A 20,000-nucleotide genomic window follows, 5' to 3' on the forward strand; every position below is an offset into this window, starting at 1 on the left:
TGCTTATGGCCTTCGCCACTGTGCAGAGAGATCTCTTGTGGGAAGTCCTCCTCTACTACAACTAAGTTTGTCAACATCCTCCGTCAGTTTCACGATGACTGCTAGGGTGATAATAGGAGGTCAACAGTCAAGCCCTTTCCCTGTGCGCACAGGGGTACGGCAGGGGTGTGTACTGGCACCAGTGCTCTTTAACATCTTCCTCATACGTGTCACCCAGCTTCTCCACAAGGAGACTGAAGACAACAGTGACAGTAGCGTACAGGCTGGACGGTAACCTCTTTAATATCAGGAGACTGCAGGCAACAGTTGGTTGTACGCTGATGGAAAAGCTGTTGGTTGTTCCATCATTCAGATACCTGGGCATCATTATCCCTGAAGACAACAGCACTGACGATGAGGTCCAGAACAAGCATCAGCTGCCTTTGGAAGACTCCGGCGGCGGGTCTTTCAGAATAAGAACCTTCATCTCAACACAAAAATCTGCTTCTAGCAAGCGGTCTGCATCACCACCCTCCTCTACAGCTGTGAAGCCTGGGTGACTTACAGCCGCCACATCAAGTCCACATCTGCTGTCTCCAGCGCATCCTGGGAATCACTGGGCGTGACAGAGTGCCCCACACGGAGATCCTCAGGGGAACAGGTTGCAGGAGTATTGAGGCCACAATCACCCAGCACCAACTGCTCTGGATGGGGCATGTCATGAGGATGCCCTACAGCCGTCTGCCCCGCCGAGTGCTATATGGCCAGCTACAACAATGGCACAATGTGTGTGTGTGTGTGTGTGTGACACTCACTGAGCTGTGTTTGCTGAGGTGTCTGAAGAGACTGAAGTGTCTGTAGAAGTGACTCTGCGTCAGTCCGTCCAGGATCATCACGTTCACGCGGGACAGACGTGCATCATCGTTGACGCTGAACCAGCTGAACACAGAAACACACAGTCACGGTGTGTGTGTGTGTGTAAATGAGAGTGTGTGTGTGTGTGTGAGCAGAAAAATGGAGCAGCTGGAAGAAAACAAAACGAGGTTTTTCGCATTTCTTGGAAAGAGAGCATTATTGTGTAAAAAAAAAAAAAAAAAACTTGATATTTATTTGAAACAGTGGCTAAACTAACTTAAAATAAAGCTTCAAGCCCAGACGTTTCCAAGCAGCACAGCAGTAATGACTTTATGAACTTCTTCACTTATAAGGCTGATAATATGAGGGAGTTTTTATAACTATGCAACCGTCTACTACAGTATCGCATCAGGCAGTGCATTGTAGTCTCCCTGAGGAAAAATTTGATTCATTTATTGCTATAGGAGAGGAAGAATTTACTAAACTCGTTAAATCATCTAAATCGACAACATGTATGTTAGACCCTATACCGACTAAGCTACTGAAAGAGATGCTTCCAGAGGTCATGGATCCTCTTCTTAATATCATTAATTCCTCTTTGTCTCTAGGATACGTACCAAAAAACTTTAAGCTGGCTTTGATTAAACCTCTTGTTAAAAAACACAACTTGATCCTACAGAATTAGTCAATTACAGGCCGATCTCGAATCTACCTTTTCTGTCAAAGATACTAGAAAAGGCAGTATCTTCACAACTATGTTCCTTTCTAGAAAGAAATGATATCTGCGAGGATTTCCAGTCAGGATTTAGACCGTACCATAGTACTGAGACTGCTCTCGTTAGAGTCACAAATGATTTGGTCTTATCATCCGATCGTGGTTGTGTCTCGCTATTAGTGTTACTTGATCTTAGTGCTGCATTTGATACTATTGACCACAACATTCTTTTAAATAGACTAGAAAACTATGTTGGCATTAGTGGAATTGCACTAGCATGGTTTAAATCATACTTATCTGACCGTTATCAGTTTGTAGCAGTAAATGAAGAGATGTCTCATCGATCACAAGTTCAGTATGGCGTACCACAGGGCTCAGTTCTAGGACCGCTGCTGTTCACTCTGTACATGCTACCCTTAGGAGATATCATTAGGAAGTTTTCACTGTTATGCCGACGATACTCAGCTGTGTATTTCTTCACGCCCTGACGAAACTTACCAATGCACTAAATTAACGGAATGCTGATATAAAACACTAGTAATTTCCTACTACTTAATTCTGAAAAAACAGAGATTGTAAGTATTGGACAAAAACAACAACTGCACATAATAACCTAGAATACTGTATAACGCTTGATGGATGTTCTGTCAAAGTCTTGTGTGTGTGTGTGTGTGTGTGTGTGTGTGTTTGTGTGTGTGTGAGAGAGAGAGTGTGTGTGTGTGTACCTGGGCTTCTTCACACTGTGAGAGCGTCTGAGTGTGACGTACTTGATCAGATCACACACGTCCTTCACCGTCAGCACATCCTGATCACACACACACACACACACACACACACACACACACACAGGCTTATGAACTCAACACTGAGGCTTGCTGCTGATAGGTGTTGAGAGGTTAATGACCGTTGATGGATCAGTGAGTGAATATGAGTGAACATGAATGATTATGAATATGAGTGCAGTCACCTGTGGGATTTGCTCTAGTTTCTCTCTCTTCTTCTGACAGGAGTGTGAGATCAGGCTGTCCTCCGCCTTCCTCTTACAGCACGAGGATGAGGATGAGGAAGAGTCTGGTGTTTCGATCTTCATCTCTTCTGTCACAATAACCCACTGAGGATGATGATGACAAATACTCTTCTACAGTTCATTTTCCTTAAAGACACAGTCTGATTAACATGCTATCATATCCACGGATAACTAAAACACACAGTGTTTAAATTAAAACGTCATGACGTCAGTCTATAGTAAATACAACGATATAACAACGTAAATACACGAAGTAAAACAGCACGTGTGTTGACTGATCTATAGCTCTGACATCGATTAAGATCCACTGATCTTTGTGCGACTACTTCCGCTTTCGACCAATCACAGGCTCCGCTGAGAAACACGTGACAACAACAAGCGCACGAAACCGGAAGCGCAGAATAACAACGGAAACGGCCTGAATGTGCGGGTAATTCAAAAGTGCGCGAGTGTTTTCTGTGAAGATTAACTCTGATCATGTTTTAGATGTTTATCGTTTATTAAGTAGGTCAGCAGAAGTGTGTGTGTGTGTGTGTGTGTGTGTGTGATGCGACTGTGGAGAACAACAACAACATGTCAACAAAGAGTCTGGCGAAGTAAGAAACACATCTGATGCTACAAACACTAGCACACTATTATTATTACATTAGCCATAAACTCTATACACTAATATTACATGTTATATATATTGTAAAGCAATATATGTTTGTGTATAATGTATTGTGTTGTGTGTATAATGTATTGTGTGTGTGTGTATAATGTATTGTGTTGTGTGTATAATGTATTGTGTGTGTGTATAATGTATTGTGTGTGTGTGTATAATGTATTGTGTGTGTGTGTGTGTATAATGTATTGTGTGTGTGTGTGTATAATGTATTGTGTGTGTGTGTGTCCTCAGAGAGCTGGGTCTGATCCGGAGGCGCAGTCAGTCATCAGGAGCTCATCAGTCTCGTCGCAGTAAGTGTGTGTGTGTGTGTGTGTGTGTGTGTGTGTGTGTGTAAGAGTGTGTGTGTTCCTCCATCAGTGTGATGATAATAACTCTATTCCTCAGAGCAGCGCTTCTCCTTCCTCATCATCATTGACTTTGAGTCGACGTGCTGGAGAGAGAAGAACAGCTTCAGGCCGGAGATCAGTGAGTACACACACACACTCACACACACTCTCACAATCACACACTCCCTCACTCACACACACACACACACTCATACACACTCTCACAATCACACACTCCCTCACTCACACACACACACACACTCACTCATACACACTCTCACAATCACACACTCCCTCACTCACACACACACACACTCTCACAATCACACACTCCCTCACTCACACACACACACACACTCTCACAATCACTCACTCTCACACACACACACACACACACACTCTCTCTCTCTCTCTCTCACACACATACACACACACACTCACACACACTCTCACAATCACACACTCCCTCACTCACACACACACACACTCTCACAATCACTCACTCACACACACACACACACACACACACACTCTCTCTCTCTCACACACATACACACACACACACACACACACACACACACTCTCTCTCTCTCACACACACATACACACACACACACACACACACACACACACACACACACTCTGAGCTGTGTGTTGTTTTCTTCAGTTGAGTTTCCAGCGGTTCTGCTGAATCTGAGTACCGGAGCCGTCGAGTCTGAGTTCCACTCGTTCGTCCAACCGCAGGAGCAGCCGGTGCTATCAGGCTTCTGCACGCAGCTCACGGGCATCACACAGGTGTGTGTGTGTGTGTGTGTGTGTGTGTGTGTGACCGGTGTTATCAGGCTTACACCGATATACACTCTCTGTTATGAGAGAGAGAGAGCGAGTGTGTGTGTGACCGGTGCTATCAGGCTGACAGGATTGGTGTTGGCTGACAGGATCAGTGATGTGTGTGTGTGTGTCTGACCATGTGATTGGCTGACAGGAGCATTAATGTGTGTGTGTGTGTGTGTGTGTGTGTGTCTGTCCATGTGATTGGCTGACAGGGGCATTAATGTGTGTGTGTGTGTGTCTGACCGTGTGATTGGCTGACAGGATCATTAATGTGTGTGTGTGTGTGTCTGACCATGTGATTGGCTGACAGGATCATTAATGTGTGTGTGTGTGTGTGTCTGACCGTGTGATTGGCTGACAGGATCAGGTGGACTCCGCCCCCCCGCTCCACATCTGCCTGTCCAGGTTCGTGCGCTGGCTGCAGGGCCTCCAGCAGGAGAGGGGCGTGGCCTATGAGACGGACAGCTCTGGCTCCGCCCCCTCCGGACACGCCTGCGCTTTCGTCACATGGTCAGGTGAGAATCACTCACTCACGGCTCGTGTGTGTCTTGCGTAGGTTCATGTGTAACGTGTGTGTGTGTGTGTGTGTGTGTGTGTGTGTGTTGATGTAGACTGGGATTTGGGTGTGTGTTTGCTGTACGAGTGCAAGCGGAAGCAGCTGAGAGTTCCTGGAGCTCTGAAGAGCTGGATCGACCTGCGAGCCACATACAAGGTAACACACACACATATATACACACACACACACACACACACAGCTCTCCAGCACAGGCTACACCCTGGTGTGTGTGACTCTGGTGTGTGTGTGACTGTGGTGTGTGTGTGTCAGCTGTTCTATAACAGGAAGCCCAAGGGTCTGAGAGGAGCTCTGCTGGACCTCGGCATCCAGTTCACCGGCCGAGAGCACTCAGGTACACACACACTACACAACACACACACTAAACACTGAACACACACACACACTACACAACACACACTAAACACTGAACACACATATTAAAGGGACACTTCACCCATGGGAACATTGATCTTTATTGAAAGTGGGTCATATATGTAGTCGAAATGTAAAATTAATTTTGAATTTGGTGCCTTCTTGGCCGAGGAAAGAAAGAAAGTAACTTCAGGACGCATTTGTATGAAAGACACCAACTCCCACAATGCACCACATTGCACAGCTGCGCAAGCCACTCCCACTAATCCAGAAAGCGCATATCTGCCTAAGAGAAATAACTCTTCCGTCTACAAGGCTAGCTACCACCAGAGCTTGAAATTCATTTCACACAAAATGTCTAGTTAGTTGGCGAACTCATTAGTGAATTACTCTTCATTTGTATTTCTTTCGTGAATTATTGCATTGTAACGTTACCTGGATGTTCAGTCAGATGCGGTGCGAAACTAGGATAGTTCACAACACAAACGTCCGTGTCCTCGTCTGATTCACAACACAAACGTCCGTGTCCTCGTCTGATTCACAACACAAACGTCCGTGTCCTCGTCTGATTCACAACACAAACGTCCGTGTCCTCGTCTGATTCACAACACAAACGTCCGTGTCCTCGTCTGATTCAGAGATTTCATCCAGGAGAAATTGTCATTGTTGAAATTCTTTGCCACAGTCGGACTCTATCTCTGTGTTCGTAGCGGTTCGTAGTTGCATAGTGAGATCACCGGCGCCACCAGTCCGCCCTAACCCGAGCCAGTCCGGGCTCCTCGTCCGCGGCAGGCAGGTCTTCTGCCTCGGTGGCTCTTCGCTATAATGCGGCTTGTAAAGGTAGCCACAAACACCTGATTCAAGCATCAGACTTCTGAAATCCTCTTCCTCTATATCATATTGAGCACTCTCCTCCGCTATTGTCATAACTTTACATCTGTCTCCACAGCGCCTGTTAGCTTAGCTTCCAAACAAGATGGAGGATATTGCTTTTAGTTTTCAGAAAGTCAAGTCCCACCCACTGATCTGTAATAGGCCTGTAGCGTGAGCGGTTCCCGCCCCCTGGGAAAGATGAGGAACGAGTGTCTGTAGTCTCTACACTTTTCAATGAAATGTGACTTCCTGCTTATTATGACGCAAAATGATGATTTTTACGTCATAATAAGCAGGAAGTAAAACACTTAAATCCTTATTTCTCCCATCTCAGGGAAAAATGGATGAAAAATCCACATTTATTATAATATATGACTGGGTTTCTAACAATACAAAGCTTAATGCAAATGGGTGAAGTGTCCCTTTAAACACTACAGAATGAACACACACTACACACTTAATACTGAACACACACACACACTCTCACTCACACACACACTCACTCACTCTCTCGCTCACACACTCTCTGATGTATCAGGTCTGGTGGACGCTAGGAACACGGCTCTGCTGGCGTGGAGGATGGTGTGTGACGGCTGTTGTCTGACCATCACCAAGACACTGCAGCGGGTGAGTGACTCCACCCCCTGCATGACATCACAGACAGGTGACTCCACCCCCTGCATGACATCACAGCCAATCAGGAGCCAGCGCTGACGTTTATTACAGCAGCATCTCTCTCTCTCTCTCTCTCTCTCTCTCTCTCTCTCTCTCTCTCTCTCTCTCTCTCTCTCTCTCTCTCTCTCTCTCTCTCTCTCTCTCTCTCTCTCTCTCTCTCTCTCTCTCTCCCTCTCTCTCTCTCTCTCTCTCTCTCTCAGGCGCTGGTGAAGGCCAGACCTCAGCGGGGAAACATCCGTGCAGCGCCGAGTGTGTGTGACGCTCTGCAGACGAGTGTGTGTGACGGTCCGCAGACGAGTGTGTGTGACGCTCCGCAGATGAGTGTGTGTCGCTCTGCTCCGGGTGTGTGTGACGCTCCGCAGACGAGTGTGTGTCGAGCGCTTGTGTCGCTGGTCACCGTCCTCTCCAGCACAAACACAGCGCTGGGGAAGACCAACAACACTGCGCTGGCCGGGCTCTCCGACACGACCTACGACCCTGAGACCCCTGACGCCTGCTGGAGCGACGGAGTCCTGCTGACCGAGGAGGGGGAGGAGCCTGCTGCTCTGGGGGCGGAGCCTGATGAGAACCAACCCATCAAAACCACATCAGACCGGCTCAAACCCAGCATCTCCTGTGTGTCCACCAGTCTCTTTAAAACACCTGGATCGGTCCCGCACAAACACACACACTCACACACTCTCACACACACTGACCCGTACGGGCCACTCTCTCGCTTCTTGGGCCATGCCCCGTTCCGCGTTCACAGAGACACGCCCCCCAGAGCCCCGCCCCCCAGCAGGCTCCGCCCCCCTGGCCCCGCTGCTGCCAGTCTCCCTGGGAAGCGCACGGCTCCTCTGTGTGAGTGTGGCCGCAGGGCCCGGCGCCTGACGGTGGGGAACGGGGGCCCGAACCACGGGCGTGTGTTCTTCTGCTGCCCCGTCACACGCCAGCGCTGCGGCTTCTTCCAGTGGGAGAGTGGGCTGATCACGGCCAGGACACCACACACCTGCAGGTCCACCGCCCTCAGATGAGCATCTCTTCATCACACCATCTCATCATCACACCATCTCTTCATCTCTTCATCACACCATCTCTTCATCACACCATCTCTTCATCACCCCGTCCTGAGCGGCCAGAACACACACACCTGCAGGTCCACCGCCCTCAGATGAGCATCTCTTCATCACACCATCTCATCATCACACCATCTCTTCATCACACCATCTCTTCATCACCCCGTCCTGAGCGGCCAGAACACACACACCTGCAGGTCCACCGCCCTCAGATGAGCATCTCTTCATCACACCATCTCTTCATCACACCATCTCTTCATCACACCATCTCATCATCACCCCGTCGTGAGCGGCCAGAACACACACACCTGCAGGTCCACCGCCCTCAGATGAGCATCTCTTCATCACACCATCTCATCATCACACCATCTCTTCATCACAGCATCTCTTCATCACACCATCTCATCATCACCCCGTCGTGAGCGGCCAGAACACACACGCCTGCAGGGCCAGCGCCTTCAGATGATTGTAAATTGTGTATTGTAAATAAGCATTTATTTAAAAGGTGACTTGAAATAAAAATGAACACTTTACATGATGACGTCTATATAATAATGCATTCCAATGCACCTGCATTGGATGATAAAACTGTATGTTAATGGACCATTGTAACCACAGATATAATACATTATAATCTTATCTATTCATTGTTACAACTTTAGAAAGAATAATGGGGAACACTTTACAATAAGGTTCATTAGTTAACTACATTAGTTAACAAACTAATAATGAACTGCACTTCTACTGTGTTTATTAATCTTAGTTAATATATTAATTTGAACATTTACTAATACACTAAAATCAAAGGTTGTATTTGTTAACATTAGTTAATGCACTGTGAACTAACATGAACAGCGGGATTATTATTAACTAACATTAATAAATACTGTAACAACTGCTCATTGTTAGTTTAATACATAAATTAATGTTAACAAATGAACATTATTGTAAAGTGTTACCGAATAATGCATTAAAACATGATAAACAACTTATTTTATATATAAGAAGGAATCTGCACATTCTAATGCATTTTAATTTTTTTATTACAAAATTGCTTAATGCATTACAACATATCACAAATACCTTGTTAATACATAAAGGCTTCAAGGGTTGAGTAAAACTTTTTATTTATACACGTTTCATTATTTTGTTTATGAAACAGAGTTCGTGTGATGCATATTTATGGACCTTCTAATTTGAAACCGCGTCAAACGCGTTTCGTAATCAAATGTCCCTTTCGTGGCCCTGTATGACGCGTGCTCTGGACCGCTTGAAGCGCGACTGACACAAACACACGCGTGCCCGGAGCGCGTTTATATCCTCAGAGTTTCTTCATCACTTTTTTTGGTCTCAAGGAGATTTGTTTGATAAAGCTAGTCATGTCTGACACGCGCAAGAGGACGAGGAAGCGCTTCGGCGGACACGCGCACAAGAGACAGAGGGGCTCCCGTGAGCTGGAGGTGGGCGCGCAGGGGGTGCTCATCACCTGCAACATGAACGAGCGCAAGTGCACGAGCGAAGCCTTCAGCCTCCTCAACGAGTACGCGGACGCGCTCTACGGCCCTGAGCAGGTGAGCAGCATGATGTGTGTTACTGTAGTATAGTGCACTATAGAGATGAGTTACTGTAGTATAGTGCACTATAGAGATGAGTTACTGTAGTATAGTGCACTATAGAGATGAGTTACTGTAGTATGGTGCACTATAGAGATGAGTTACTGTAGTATAGTGCACTATAGAGATGAGTTACTGTAGTATGGTGCACTATAAAGATGTGTTACTGTAGTATAGTGCACTATAGAGATGAGTTACTGTAGTATAGTGCACTATAGAGATGTGTTACTGTAGTATAGTGCACTATAGAGATGTGTTACTGTAGTATAGTGCACTATAGAGATGTGTTACTGTAGTATGGTGCACTATAAAGATGTGTTACTGTAGTGTAGTGCACTATAGAGATGAGTTACTGTAGTATAGTGCACTATAGAGATGTGTTACTGTAGTATAGTGCACTATAGAGATGAGTTACTGTAGTATAGTGCACTATAGAGATGAGTTACTGTAGTATAGTGCACTATAGAGATGAGTTACTGTAGTATAGTGCACTATAGAGATGAGTTACTGTAGTATAGTGCACTATAGAGATGTGTTACTGTAGTATAGTGCACTATAGAGATGAGTTACTGTAGTGCACTATAGAGATGTGTTACTGTAGTATAGTGCACTATAGAGATGAGTTACTGTAGTGCACTATAGAGATGTTACTGTGGTATAGTGCACTATAGAGATGAGTTACTGTAGTATAGTGCACTATAGAGATGTGTTACTGTAGTATAGTGCACTATAGAGATGAGTTACTGTAGTATAGTGCACTATAGAGATGTGTTACTGTAGTATAGTGCACTATAGAGATGTGTTACTGTAGTATAGTGCACTATAGAGATGTGTTACTGTAGTATAGTGCACTATAGAGATGAGTTACTGTAGTGCACTATAGAGATGAGTTACTGTAGTATAGTGCACTATAGAGATGAGTTACTGTAGTGCACTATAGAGATGAGTTACTGTAGTGCACTATAGAGATGTGTTACTGTAGTATAGTGCACTATAGAGATGTGTTACTGTGGTATAGTGCACTATAGATATGAGTTACTGTAGTATAGTGCACTATAGAGATGTGTTACTGTGGTATAGTGCACTATAGAGATGAGTTACTGTAGTATAGTGCACTATAGAGATGTGTTACTGTAGTATAGTGCACTATAGAGATGTGTTACTGTAGTATAGTGCACTATAGAGATGTGTTACTGTAGTATAGTGCACTATAGAGATGTGTTACTGTAGTATAGTGCACTATAGAGATGTGTTACTGTAGTATAGTGCACTATAGAGATGTTACTGTGGTATAGTGCACTATAGAGATGTTACTGTGGTATAGTGCACTATAGAGATGAGTTACTGTAGTGCACTATAGAGATGTGTTACTGTAGTATAGTGCACTATAGAGATGTGTTACTGTAGTATAGTGCACTATAGAGATGTGTTACTGTAGTATAGTGCACTATAGAGATGAGTTACTGTAGTATAGTGCACTATAGAGATGAGTTACTGTAGTATAGTGCACTATAGAGATGTGTTACTGTAGTATAGTGCACTATAGAGATGAGTTACTGTAGTATAGTGCACTATAGAGATGTGTTACTGTAGTATAGTGCACTATAGAGATGAGTTACTGTAGTATAGTGCACTATAGAGATGAGTTACTGTAGTATAGTGCACTATAGAGATGTGTTACTGTAGTATAGTGCACTATAGAGATGTTACTGTGGTATAGTGCACTATAGAGATGAGTTACTGTAGTGCACTATAGAGATGTGTTACTGTAGTATAGTGCACTATAGAGATGAGTTACTGTAGTATAGTGCACTATAGAGATGTGTTACTGTAGTATAGTGCACTATAGAGATGTGTTACTGTAGTATAGTGCAGTATAGAGATGTGTTACTGTGGTATAGTGCACTATAGAGATGAGTTACTGTAGTGCACTATAGAGATGTGTTACTGTGGTATAGTGCACTATAGAGATGTTACTGTGGTATAGTGCACTATAGAGATGAGTTACTGTAGTGCACTATAGAGATGTGTTACTGTAGTATAGTGCACTATAGAGATGTGTTACTGTAGTATAGTGCACTATAGAGATGTGTTACTGTAGTATAGTGCACTATAGAGATGAGTTACTGTAGTATAGTGCACTATAGAGATGAGTTACTGTAGTATAGTGCACTATAGAGATGTGTTACTGTAGTATAGTGCACTATAGAGATGAGTTACTGTAGTATAGTGCACTATAGAGATGTGTTACTGTAGTATAGTGCACTATAGAGATGAGTTACTGTAGTATAGTGCACTATAGAGATTATAGTGTGTGTGTTCCAGCCCACAGACTGCCTCAGTGAGGATGAGGAGGGTGATGAAGACGCTGAGGCTGCGCTGAAGAAGGAAGTGTCTCAGATTCAGTCGTCGATGAAGAAGCGTCAGCAGAGGTTCAGTGCGCTCGACAGCGGAGCCAATAACGTCGTGTTCATTCGCACGCATGGAGTCGGTGAGAGAGTCAGGTCAGAGCGTCACATGAGCTGCAGCTGAACAGGTGATAACACACTCTCTCTCTCTCTCTCTCTCTCTCTCCCCCCCCTCTCCCCCTCTATTCCCCCTCTATTCCCCCTCTCTTTCTCCTCTCTCTCTCTCTGTGTCTCTCTCTCTCTCTCTCTCTCTCTCTCTCTCTCCCCCCTCCCCCCCTCCCCCCCTCTATTCCCCCTCTCTTTCTCCTCTCTCTCTCTCTGTGTCTCTCTCTCTCTCTCTCTCTCTCTCTCCCCCCTCCCCCCCTCTATTCCCCCTCTCTTTCTCCTCTCTCTCTCTGTGTGTCTCTCTTTCTCTCTCTCCCTCCATCTCCCCCCCCCCAGACCCAGAGGAGCTGGTTCATCACATCCTGTCGGACCTGCACCAGACGAAGAAGAGGAAGTCTCGTGTGATCCTGCGCATGCTGCCGGTCAGCGGCACGTGTCGAGCGTTCCCGGAGGACATGGAGAAGTTTCTGAGCGAGTATCTGGAGCGCTGGTTCAAGGCGCCGCTGAGGGCCACGTACCAGATCTGCTTCAAAGCCCGAAACAGCAGCCACAGCAAGAGAGACGACGTCATCAAAGCCGTCGCTGGTACGTCATCATCATCATCATGATTCAAGGACTCACTCAGAGATACTTCACTTCTTTCATTACTGGATGAATCAGTGTTTTTGAAGAGTCTCTTGAATGAATGATTCAGTTTTCTTTGGTTTAAGAGCAGCGTTTGCTTCTGTCTCTTGTAAGATGGATGTTTGTGTTGCGATGGCTTCCAGGTTTGGTGGATAAGATGAACCCGCTGCATAAGGTGGACCTGAGCAACCCTGAGCTGAGCATCATCATAGAGATCATCAAGAGCGTCTGCTGCGTCAGCGTTGTCACTGACTACATGCTCTTCCGCAAGTACAACCTGCAGGAAGTGGCGAAGGAGCCCGCCAATCAGAGCGCAGGCCCACAGGAAGCAGCGAAGGAGCCCACCAATCAGAGCGCAGGCCCACAGGAAGCAGCCAATCAGACGCAGGAGCACGAGTGTGGAGAGAAAGCAGGGGGCGGTGACGTTTCCACCGGCAACGGGAGCAAGGAGGCGGAGCTTGAGTGAATTAGCTGCGCAGACGCGGCGTTTTAAAACCATTTTTACTTTGTTCACGTTTGTGTCCTAGCTTTTGTTTTTTAAGCAGCGTTTCAGTGTCAGCAGGATTTCACACAAATTTTTTGATTTGACTGTTTGTATGGTTCTCTTGTGTTATTTTGAACACGTTTTCCTCTGGAAATACGAGGTGTGGAAATGAAATAAAGAACTTAAGTCACATGCGTTTTACCAGTAATAATGTCTGTTTTAAATTTTTGAGCCAATTTACATTTCAGGTGAGAGTGTCTGTGGAATATGAAATAATGTGTAATATTATAATGGATAACATTACTTCACAACGTTTCATTATATATAAGTAAATTGTTTTTGAGAGGGCACTCAAAAACGTGTCATTTTCTATGTATGGAAGCTTATTAACGCCAGGAAGTAAAGGGAACTGACTCTATCGCACAATTCAGGGGAAAAATGTCTGAATCACGATATCCAGAATCAAAATTGTGAGGGAAAAAAGTCTGCATTGCGAGATGTAGAATCGGGATTCTGAGGAAAAAATCCTGAATATCGAGATATAGAATCGAAATTCTGAGGAAAAGTCTGAATCATAAAATATATAATTGGGATTCTGGGGTAAAAAGTGAAATGTGAAATATAAAATCGGGATTCTGAGGTAAAAAGTCTGAATTGTGAAATATTGAATTGGAATTCTGGGGGAAAAAGTCTGAATTGTTAGATATAGATCGGAATAAAAAAATAAAATAAAAATTCGTAGGAAAAGTGTGAATTGTTAGCCTGGCTCCGCCCTCCTACGTGCTTCTGCTCAATTTCATTTTCCTTCAGTAACTCAATTTTTAACCGGTCCAATCAGCGAACAGAGAGAACGATGACGTTGAGATCGTGCGCTAGTTTGAGTTGACATACGTCACGACCAAACGTTAGCAATTGGTTATGGCAGATCCAGAGTGACTCTGGGCAGATCCAATAGTTTTAAACTTCAACAGAGTACCCGCCTACAAGGAAGTTAACGCTTGTCAATGGAGAGAGGCCAGACGCAAAAAGTCTTAATCGTGAGATATAGAATCAGAATTCTGAGGAAAAAAGGGAATTGTGAGATATGGAATCGGGATACTGAGGAAAAGTCTGAATCGTGAGATATAGAATCGAAATTCTGAGGAAAAGTCTGAATCGTAAGATATAGAATCGGGATACTGAGGAAAAGTCTGAATCGTGAGATATAGAATCGGGATTCTGAGGAAAAATCCTGAATCGTGAAATATAGAATTGGAATTATGGGGGAAAAAGTCTTAATCGTGAGATATAGAATCAGAATTCTGAGGAAAAAAGGGAATTGTGAGATATGGAATCGGAATACTGAGGAAAGGTCTGAATCGTGAGATATAGAATCGAAATTCTGAGGAAAAGTCTGAATCGTAAGATATAGAATCGGGATACTGAGGAAAAGTCTGAATCGTGAGATATAGAATCGGGATTCTGAGGAAAAATCTGAATCGTAAGATATAGAATCGGGATACTGAGGAAAAGTCTGAATCATAAGATATAGAATCGGGATTCTGAGGGAAAAAAGCCTGAATTGTGAAATATAGAATCGGGATTCTGAGGGAAAAAGCCTGAATTGTGAGATATAAAATCGGGATTCTGAGGAAAAAAGCCTGAATTGTGAGATATAAAATCGGGATTCTGAGGAAAAAAGCCTGAATTGTGAGATATAAAATCGGGATTCTGAGAAAAAAAGTCTGAATATCGAGATGTAAAATCGGAATTCTGAGGAAAAAAGTCTGAATGGTGAGGTATAGAATCGGTATTCTGGGGGGCAAAGCCTGAATCGTGAGATACAGAATTGGAATTCTGAGGAAAAGTCTGAATTGTGAGATATAAAATCAGGATTCTGAGAAAAAAAAAAGTCTGAATTGCTAGATGTAGAATCGGAATTCTGAGGAAAAAATCCTGAATCGTGAAATTTAGAATCGGAATTCTGGGGGGAAAAGTCAGAATCGTGAGATACAGAATTGGAATTCTTAGGAAAAAAAGTGAATTGTGAATTAGAATTGGAATTTTGAGGAAAAGTCTGAATCGTGAGATATAAAATTCTGAGGAAATAGAATTGTGAGATTCATACAGATTTAAAACAGAAAAAAAGCAAGCTTCCATAGTTCCCCCCTCATTATTAATAACAGATCTTCAGAAATGCTCCTACATCGTTCCATATTTCATCATAACTCATGCTATCTTCGGAGTGAATCGGGACTGAATGGTTCAGTGTTGAGCTGCAGAACTGAAGTGGTTTGGCTCAGAATGCCAGTAATGTGTGTGTTATCCATGTGGTGTGTGTGGAGTCTTGAGGTCTCTGCAGGGCGTCTCTGGGTCAGTGTCGTGTTAAAGGTCACGACGATGTGAAACAATAGTGATTAGCCGTGTAGCTCCCTGGAGACGAGGATTAGCATTCACTGCCTGACCTTTGGAGCTCGCGGGAGACAGAGGTCACAGCAGGTGAGACGCCGCAGACCAGTCTCACACACACTCGCTCACACACACACACACTAATATCAACTATGTTTCATCAGGGTAAAATAACACCTGCAGGAGCATTTACATAGTATACGGATGGAAGTAATTTTGTTCAGCTGAATTAAGTTGTCTTCATTGTTTCTTTATTTTAACCTGAGTGTGTGTGTGTGTGTGTGTGTGTGTGTGTGTCAGCTGAGGTCGGGCTCCTACAGTGTGTCAGATGGCGTGTGGCGTGACCTTTAACATCCTCTTCCTTCAGATGGACAGATTTCCAGAAGATCCATCTGTGATCCTGAAGTTTAACCAGAGACTCAAACCAGATCTTGGTGCTTTCTGGGAATGAACTACTGCAAGAGTCACTAGAAAACATCAAATTAACCACATATATTCTTATTATTTGTGAATTGTAAATACTATTTTTGAAAAGGTATGAACCCAGATAACAGGGAACGTTATGAACACATTCTTTCAGTAACATTAACTAAAAGTTCAAGGTTAAGGTCTTTAATAATGTTTTCAAAACGTAAAAAAAAAAAAAAAAATGTTTTATACATTGCTCAAAATATTTATTTTCTTTTATTATTAATAAACGTTTTTTTTTTTTTTAAGAACGTTTAGAGAACATTCAAAAGTAGCGTTCCATTCCGTTTTTAAACAAATTGACATTTTGAACGTTCAGAGAACATTCGTTAGAATGTTAACTAACCTAACGTTCGTTTTCATAACGTTTTTGTTTGTTAGCTGGAAACAGGTATGTTTTAATGATATTCTCTAATAATTGTGACAATAGTATAAAATACGCTAAGGCTAAAGTAAAATAGCAGTATAGCAAATTCGAAGAATAGGCAATCAACGGATAAAACTAAATAGCAGTAGCACCTAGTACAACATTAAACGCAATTAAAACTTACTCAAACAAATGTAATAAAAGGAAACAAACGAAGGAAGCAGCATAATAATATTTAAAGAGTGAGAAATATGAAAGTGTGAGTGAGAGGCAGTGATGATGAAGTTGATTGACGTGCTCGTGCTCGTGCTGACAGCTCCAGACTCACAGCATCTGCGCGCGACTCGAACTCCTGTCAGGTAAAAACATCATCACTTTATCACTTTAAACTTCGTAAACATTTACTGTAAATATTTGAATTTACTGTCATTTTTCAATGGGAGGACGCGTTATTTGATTCTCTGTCTTCCGTCGAATAAACTTTAATTAACCGCGCGCGCGACTCGTCTGAGACGTTCATTCAGACCGACAACATGAGGGGAAACGATCAAATGTTGCATTTAGAATATTAAATCTGTAATGCCTTGTAATATTCGTGAATATTTATTTGAATAAAAATGGATTTCTGACAGGAATAATGACACATTTTTATCTCTGTCAATGAAAAAAACGATTTTGTGTATTACATTTAGATTTATACTGACAGTGCAAAATGAATATTTTGAAGAACAATAACACAAATCCGAATTAACCAATATTATTAACAAAATACAATTAAACAGTGGGCACTTAGGCTAATCTAATAAAATAAAATAAAAGAATAATAACAAACAAAAATAAAGAACAATAACACAAGTGCAAAAGGGGTTAAACAGTAATATAGACAAATAACATAAACAAAATAAAACAAAACAGTGGACAGTAATAAAAGACAATCAAATTAAAAATAACCTAACAAACAATTACAAAATGTATTCGTTCTGAAATCTGATTTTGGTATGTTCCTGTGTGGATACTGAGTGTTTTAGCAATGATAATTTAATCTACAATATGTAAAAAAAATTTTTTTATTATATTTAATATTTTTTATTATATTTGCTATGATTTTCTCTCACTCCTCAGGAGACTCAGATGACAGAAAAAAAAAAAAAATTCATAACAATAAATGTAGAATTCTGTACCTCTGTACCTAATTCTGTAAATGTAAAATTCTGTAAAATAAAAAAAAATTAAACTTTTTTTCAATTCAGAAATAATTTGCCAAGTGTCGTCTTTAAAAAGAGATCAAAATTCAGTCTGTCGCTCTAAAGCGTTCAAGATTTACCACAGTTTCAGTTAGAAATAAAATTTTCAGGTCTATGCTCAAAAAGTGAATAAATGGATTATAAATACAGTGTAAATATAATTTAGTACCATAAAATCCTCTAAAAATACAAAATATTAAATAAAAAACATTATCAAACTAAACCATAGTGCATTAATTTCTTTGAAATAAAAAAAAAATCATTTTTGACCGACACTTTTTGATCGTAATAATGATAATACATAATATGTATGAATTTTTTTATTAAATTTGATCTGATTTTCTCCCGCTCTTTAGGAGTCTCTGATGACATCATGAGTTACCGCAGTGACGCGCCTCGGCCTCCAGTGCCGGGAGAGGAGGGCCGTGAGGGCGGGTGCTTCTCCAGCAAGACTGCATCTGATTGGTCGGAGTCTCCGGCGCTCACACCGCGCCGCTCTGATCTGGGTCTGGGGTTCGAGCCGGACGGCAGCGCTCCACCGGACGGCCCGTACGAGCCCTGGGCCGAGACGCTCCTCACGCTGCTGGACGACCGCGACGGCACCGCGCTGTTCCTGCTCTTCCTGCGGACGCTGGGCTGCGCAGCGCTGCTCGAGTTCTGGTTCGCCTGCTGCGGGTTCCAGAAGGTTCCCGAGTGCGCGACAGGCCGGCGCCTCAAACTGGCCAGAGCCATGTACCGCTGCTACCTGTGCGAGCGCAGCGGTGGCGTCGTGTCCCGCAAGATCCCGGCCGAGACCAGAGGCGCCGTGCGAGACGCCATCCAGCGGCTGCAGCTCGACTCAAGCCTGTTTGCGCAGGCGCATGCGCAGGTGCAGGCTGTGCTGCAGGACAGCCTGTTCCCGCTGTTTCTCAGGTCAGACGTGTATCTGAAACACACTCAGACTGTCCAAACACCAGGAAACCTTAAGACAACACTGCAAGGATGGCAGGCCATGCCCTCGGGGGGGGTGGAGCCTGAGAAAGAGACACTCCCTCCCCACAATCCAGCCAATCAGAAGCATCTAGACGACCGGCAGTGCAGGTGAGATGACATGAGTGCAGGTGAGATGCAGTGAGATGCAGGTGAGATGCTGTGAGTGCAGGTGAGATGCAGTGAATGCAGGTGAGATGAAGTGAGTGCAGGTCAGAGCAGGTGAGATGCAGTGAGATGCAGTGAGTGCAGGTGAGATTCAGGTGAGATGCAGTGAGTGCAAGTGAGATGCAGTGAATGCAGGTGACTGCAGGTGAGATGAAGTGAGATGCAGGTGAGATGCAGTGATGAAGTGAGTGCAGGTGAGATACAGGTGAGTTGCAGTGAGATGCAGGTGAGATGCAGTGAGATGTAGTGAGTTCAGGTGAGAAACAGGTGAGATGCAGTGAGATAGAGTGAGTGCAGGTGAGATGCAGTGAGTACAGGTGAGATGCAGTGAATGCAAGTGAGATACAGTGAGATGCAGTGAGTTCAGGTGAGATGCAGTGAGATGCAGGTGAGAAACAGGTGAGATGCAGTGAGATAGAGTGAGATGCAGTGAGTACAGGTGAGATGCAGTGAATGCAGGTGAGATGCAGGTGAGATGCAGTGAGATACAGTGAGATGCAGTGAGATGCAGTGAGTTCAGGTGAGATGCAGGTGAGAAACAGGTGAGATGCAGTGAGATAGAGTGAGATGCAGTGAGTACAGGTGAGATGCAGTGAATGCAGGTGAGATGCAGGTGAGATGCAGTGAGATACAGTGAGATGAAGTGAGATAGAGTGAGATGCAGTGAGTGCAGGTGAGATGCTTTGAGTGCAGGTGAGATGCAGGTGAAATGCAGTGAGTGCAGGTGAGATGCAGTGAGTACAGGTGAGATGCAGTGAATGCAGGTGAGATGCAGTGAGATACAGTGAGATACAGGTGAGATGCAGTGAGATGCAGGTGAGAAACAGGTGAGATGCAGTGAGATAGAGTGAGTGCAGGAGAGATGCAGTGAATGCAGGTGAGATGCAGGAGAGATGCAGGTGAGATGCAGTGAGTGCTGGTGAGATGCAGTGAGTGCTGGTGAGATGCAGTGAGTGCAGGTGAGATGCAGGTGAGATGCAGTGAATGCAGGTGAGATGCAGCGAGTGCAGGTGAGATGCAGTGAGATACAGGTGAGATGCAGTGAGATGCAGGTGAGAAACAGGTGAGATGCAGTGAGATAGAGTGAGTGCAGGAGAGATGCAGTGAGTGCAGGTGAGATGCAGTGAGATACAGTGAGATACAGGTGAGATGCAGTGAGATGCAGGTGAGAAACAGGTGAGATGCAGTGAGATAGAGTGAGTGCAGGAGAGATGCAGTGAATGCAGGT

General features: G+C 43.9%; 4 protein-coding genes across 8 annotated transcripts in view; 3 read left to right on the plus strand and 1 right to left on the minus strand.

Moving 5' to 3' along the window:
* Positions 1 to 2,887, minus strand: part of rexo5 (RNA exonuclease 5) — a 23,235-nt gene extending 20,348 nt beyond the window's left edge. Inside the window, exons 1-3 of one of the 3 annotated variants that reach the window (XM_084403283.1) lie at positions 2,517 to 2,887; positions 2,275 to 2,354; positions 795 to 918 (exon numbers count right to left, since the gene is read on the minus strand). In XM_084403283.1, coding sequence (XP_084259409.1) covers positions 795 to 918; positions 2,275 to 2,354; positions 2,517 to 2,639 — 327 coding nt within the window. In that variant the 5' untranslated portion in view covers positions 2,640 to 2,887. The remainder of the gene's footprint in view (positions 1 to 794; positions 919 to 2,274; positions 2,355 to 2,516) is intronic. The other 2 variants (XM_084403284.1, XM_084403285.1) reach the window with 2 other exon arrangements.
* A 9-nt stretch (positions 2,888 to 2,896) lies between these two features.
* On the plus strand, positions 2,897 to 8,139 carry eri2 (ERI1 exoribonuclease family member 2). 3 transcript variants are annotated; one of them, XM_084403288.1, is made up of 9 exons: positions 2,966 to 3,172; positions 3,475 to 3,533; positions 3,628 to 3,708; positions 4,237 to 4,364; positions 4,765 to 4,918; positions 5,015 to 5,115; positions 5,230 to 5,311; positions 6,743 to 6,831; positions 7,080 to 8,139. In XM_084403288.1, the coding sequence occupies exons 1-9, from the start codon at positions 3,150 to 3,152 to the stop codon at positions 7,890 to 7,892; spliced, it is 1,530 nt and encodes a 509-aa protein (XP_084259414.1). In that variant the 5' UTR covers positions 2,966 to 3,149; the 3' UTR covers positions 7,893 to 8,139. The 3 variants fall into 3 exon arrangements, with proteins under 3 accessions (XP_084259413.1, XP_084259414.1, XP_084259412.1); XM_084403287.1 differs by having other exon boundaries at positions 2,897 to 3,006; positions 5,015 to 5,311; XM_084403286.1 differs by having other exon boundaries at positions 3,035 to 3,172; positions 5,015 to 5,311.
* A 709-nt stretch (positions 8,140 to 8,848) lies between these two features.
* Positions 8,849 to 13,360, plus strand: thumpd1 (THUMP domain containing 1). The gene is made up of 4 exons (XM_084400712.1): positions 8,849 to 9,505; positions 11,873 to 12,038; positions 12,397 to 12,645; positions 12,828 to 13,360. Exons 1-4 carry the CDS (start codon positions 9,314 to 9,316, stop codon positions 13,148 to 13,150), a joined length of 930 nt encoding a protein of 309 aa, XP_084256838.1. The 5' UTR covers positions 8,849 to 9,313; the 3' UTR covers positions 13,151 to 13,360.
* Positions 13,361 to 16,427: 3,067 nt separating this feature from the next.
* Positions 16,428 to 20,000, plus strand: part of LOC311279949 (axin-1-like) — a gene marked incomplete at its 3' end in the record, with an annotated part of 7,242 nt that continues 3,669 nt past the window's right edge. The window contains exon 1 of the mRNA XM_084391787.1: positions 16,428 to 18,715. Within this exon, the coding sequence (XP_084247913.1) occupies positions 17,946 to 18,715 (770 nt within the window). The 5' untranslated portion in view covers positions 16,428 to 17,945. The remainder of the gene's footprint in view (positions 18,716 to 20,000) is intronic.

Source organism: Rutilus rutilus (genome assembly GCF_951802725.1).
Source record: "Rutilus rutilus genome assembly, chromosome: 2".
Taxonomy (NCBI): Eukaryota; Metazoa; Chordata; class Actinopteri; order Cypriniformes; family Leuciscidae; genus Rutilus; species Rutilus rutilus.

What these genes read in the sequence shown, in the direction of transcription:
- thumpd1 (XM_084400712.1), top strand. Translation starts at nt 9,314, where the DNA reads ATGTCTGACACGCGCAAGAGGACGAGGAAGCGCTTCGGCGGACACGCG. An exon ending in CGCTCTACGGCCCTGAGCAG is followed by an intron (nt 9,506 to 11,872) that starts GTGAGCAGCATG and finishes TGTGTGTTCCAG; the next exon opens with CCCACAGACTGCCTCAGTGA. An exon ending in CATTCGCACGCATGGAGTCG is followed by an intron (nt 12,039 to 12,396) that starts GTGAGAGAGTCA and finishes CCCCCCCCCCAG; the next exon opens with ACCCAGAGGAGCTGGTTCAT.
- eri2 (XM_084403286.1), top strand. Translation starts at nt 3,150, where the DNA reads ATGTCAACAAAGAGTCTGGCGAA. An exon ending in CAGCTTCAGGCCGGAGATCA is followed by an intron (nt 3,709 to 4,236) that starts GTGAGTACACAC and finishes TGTTTTCTTCAG; the next exon opens with TTGAGTTTCCAGCGGTTCTG. An exon ending in TCACCAAGACACTGCAGCGG is followed by an intron (nt 6,832 to 7,079) that starts GTGAGTGACTCC and finishes TCTCTCTCTCAG; the next exon opens with GCGCTGGTGAAGGCCAGACC.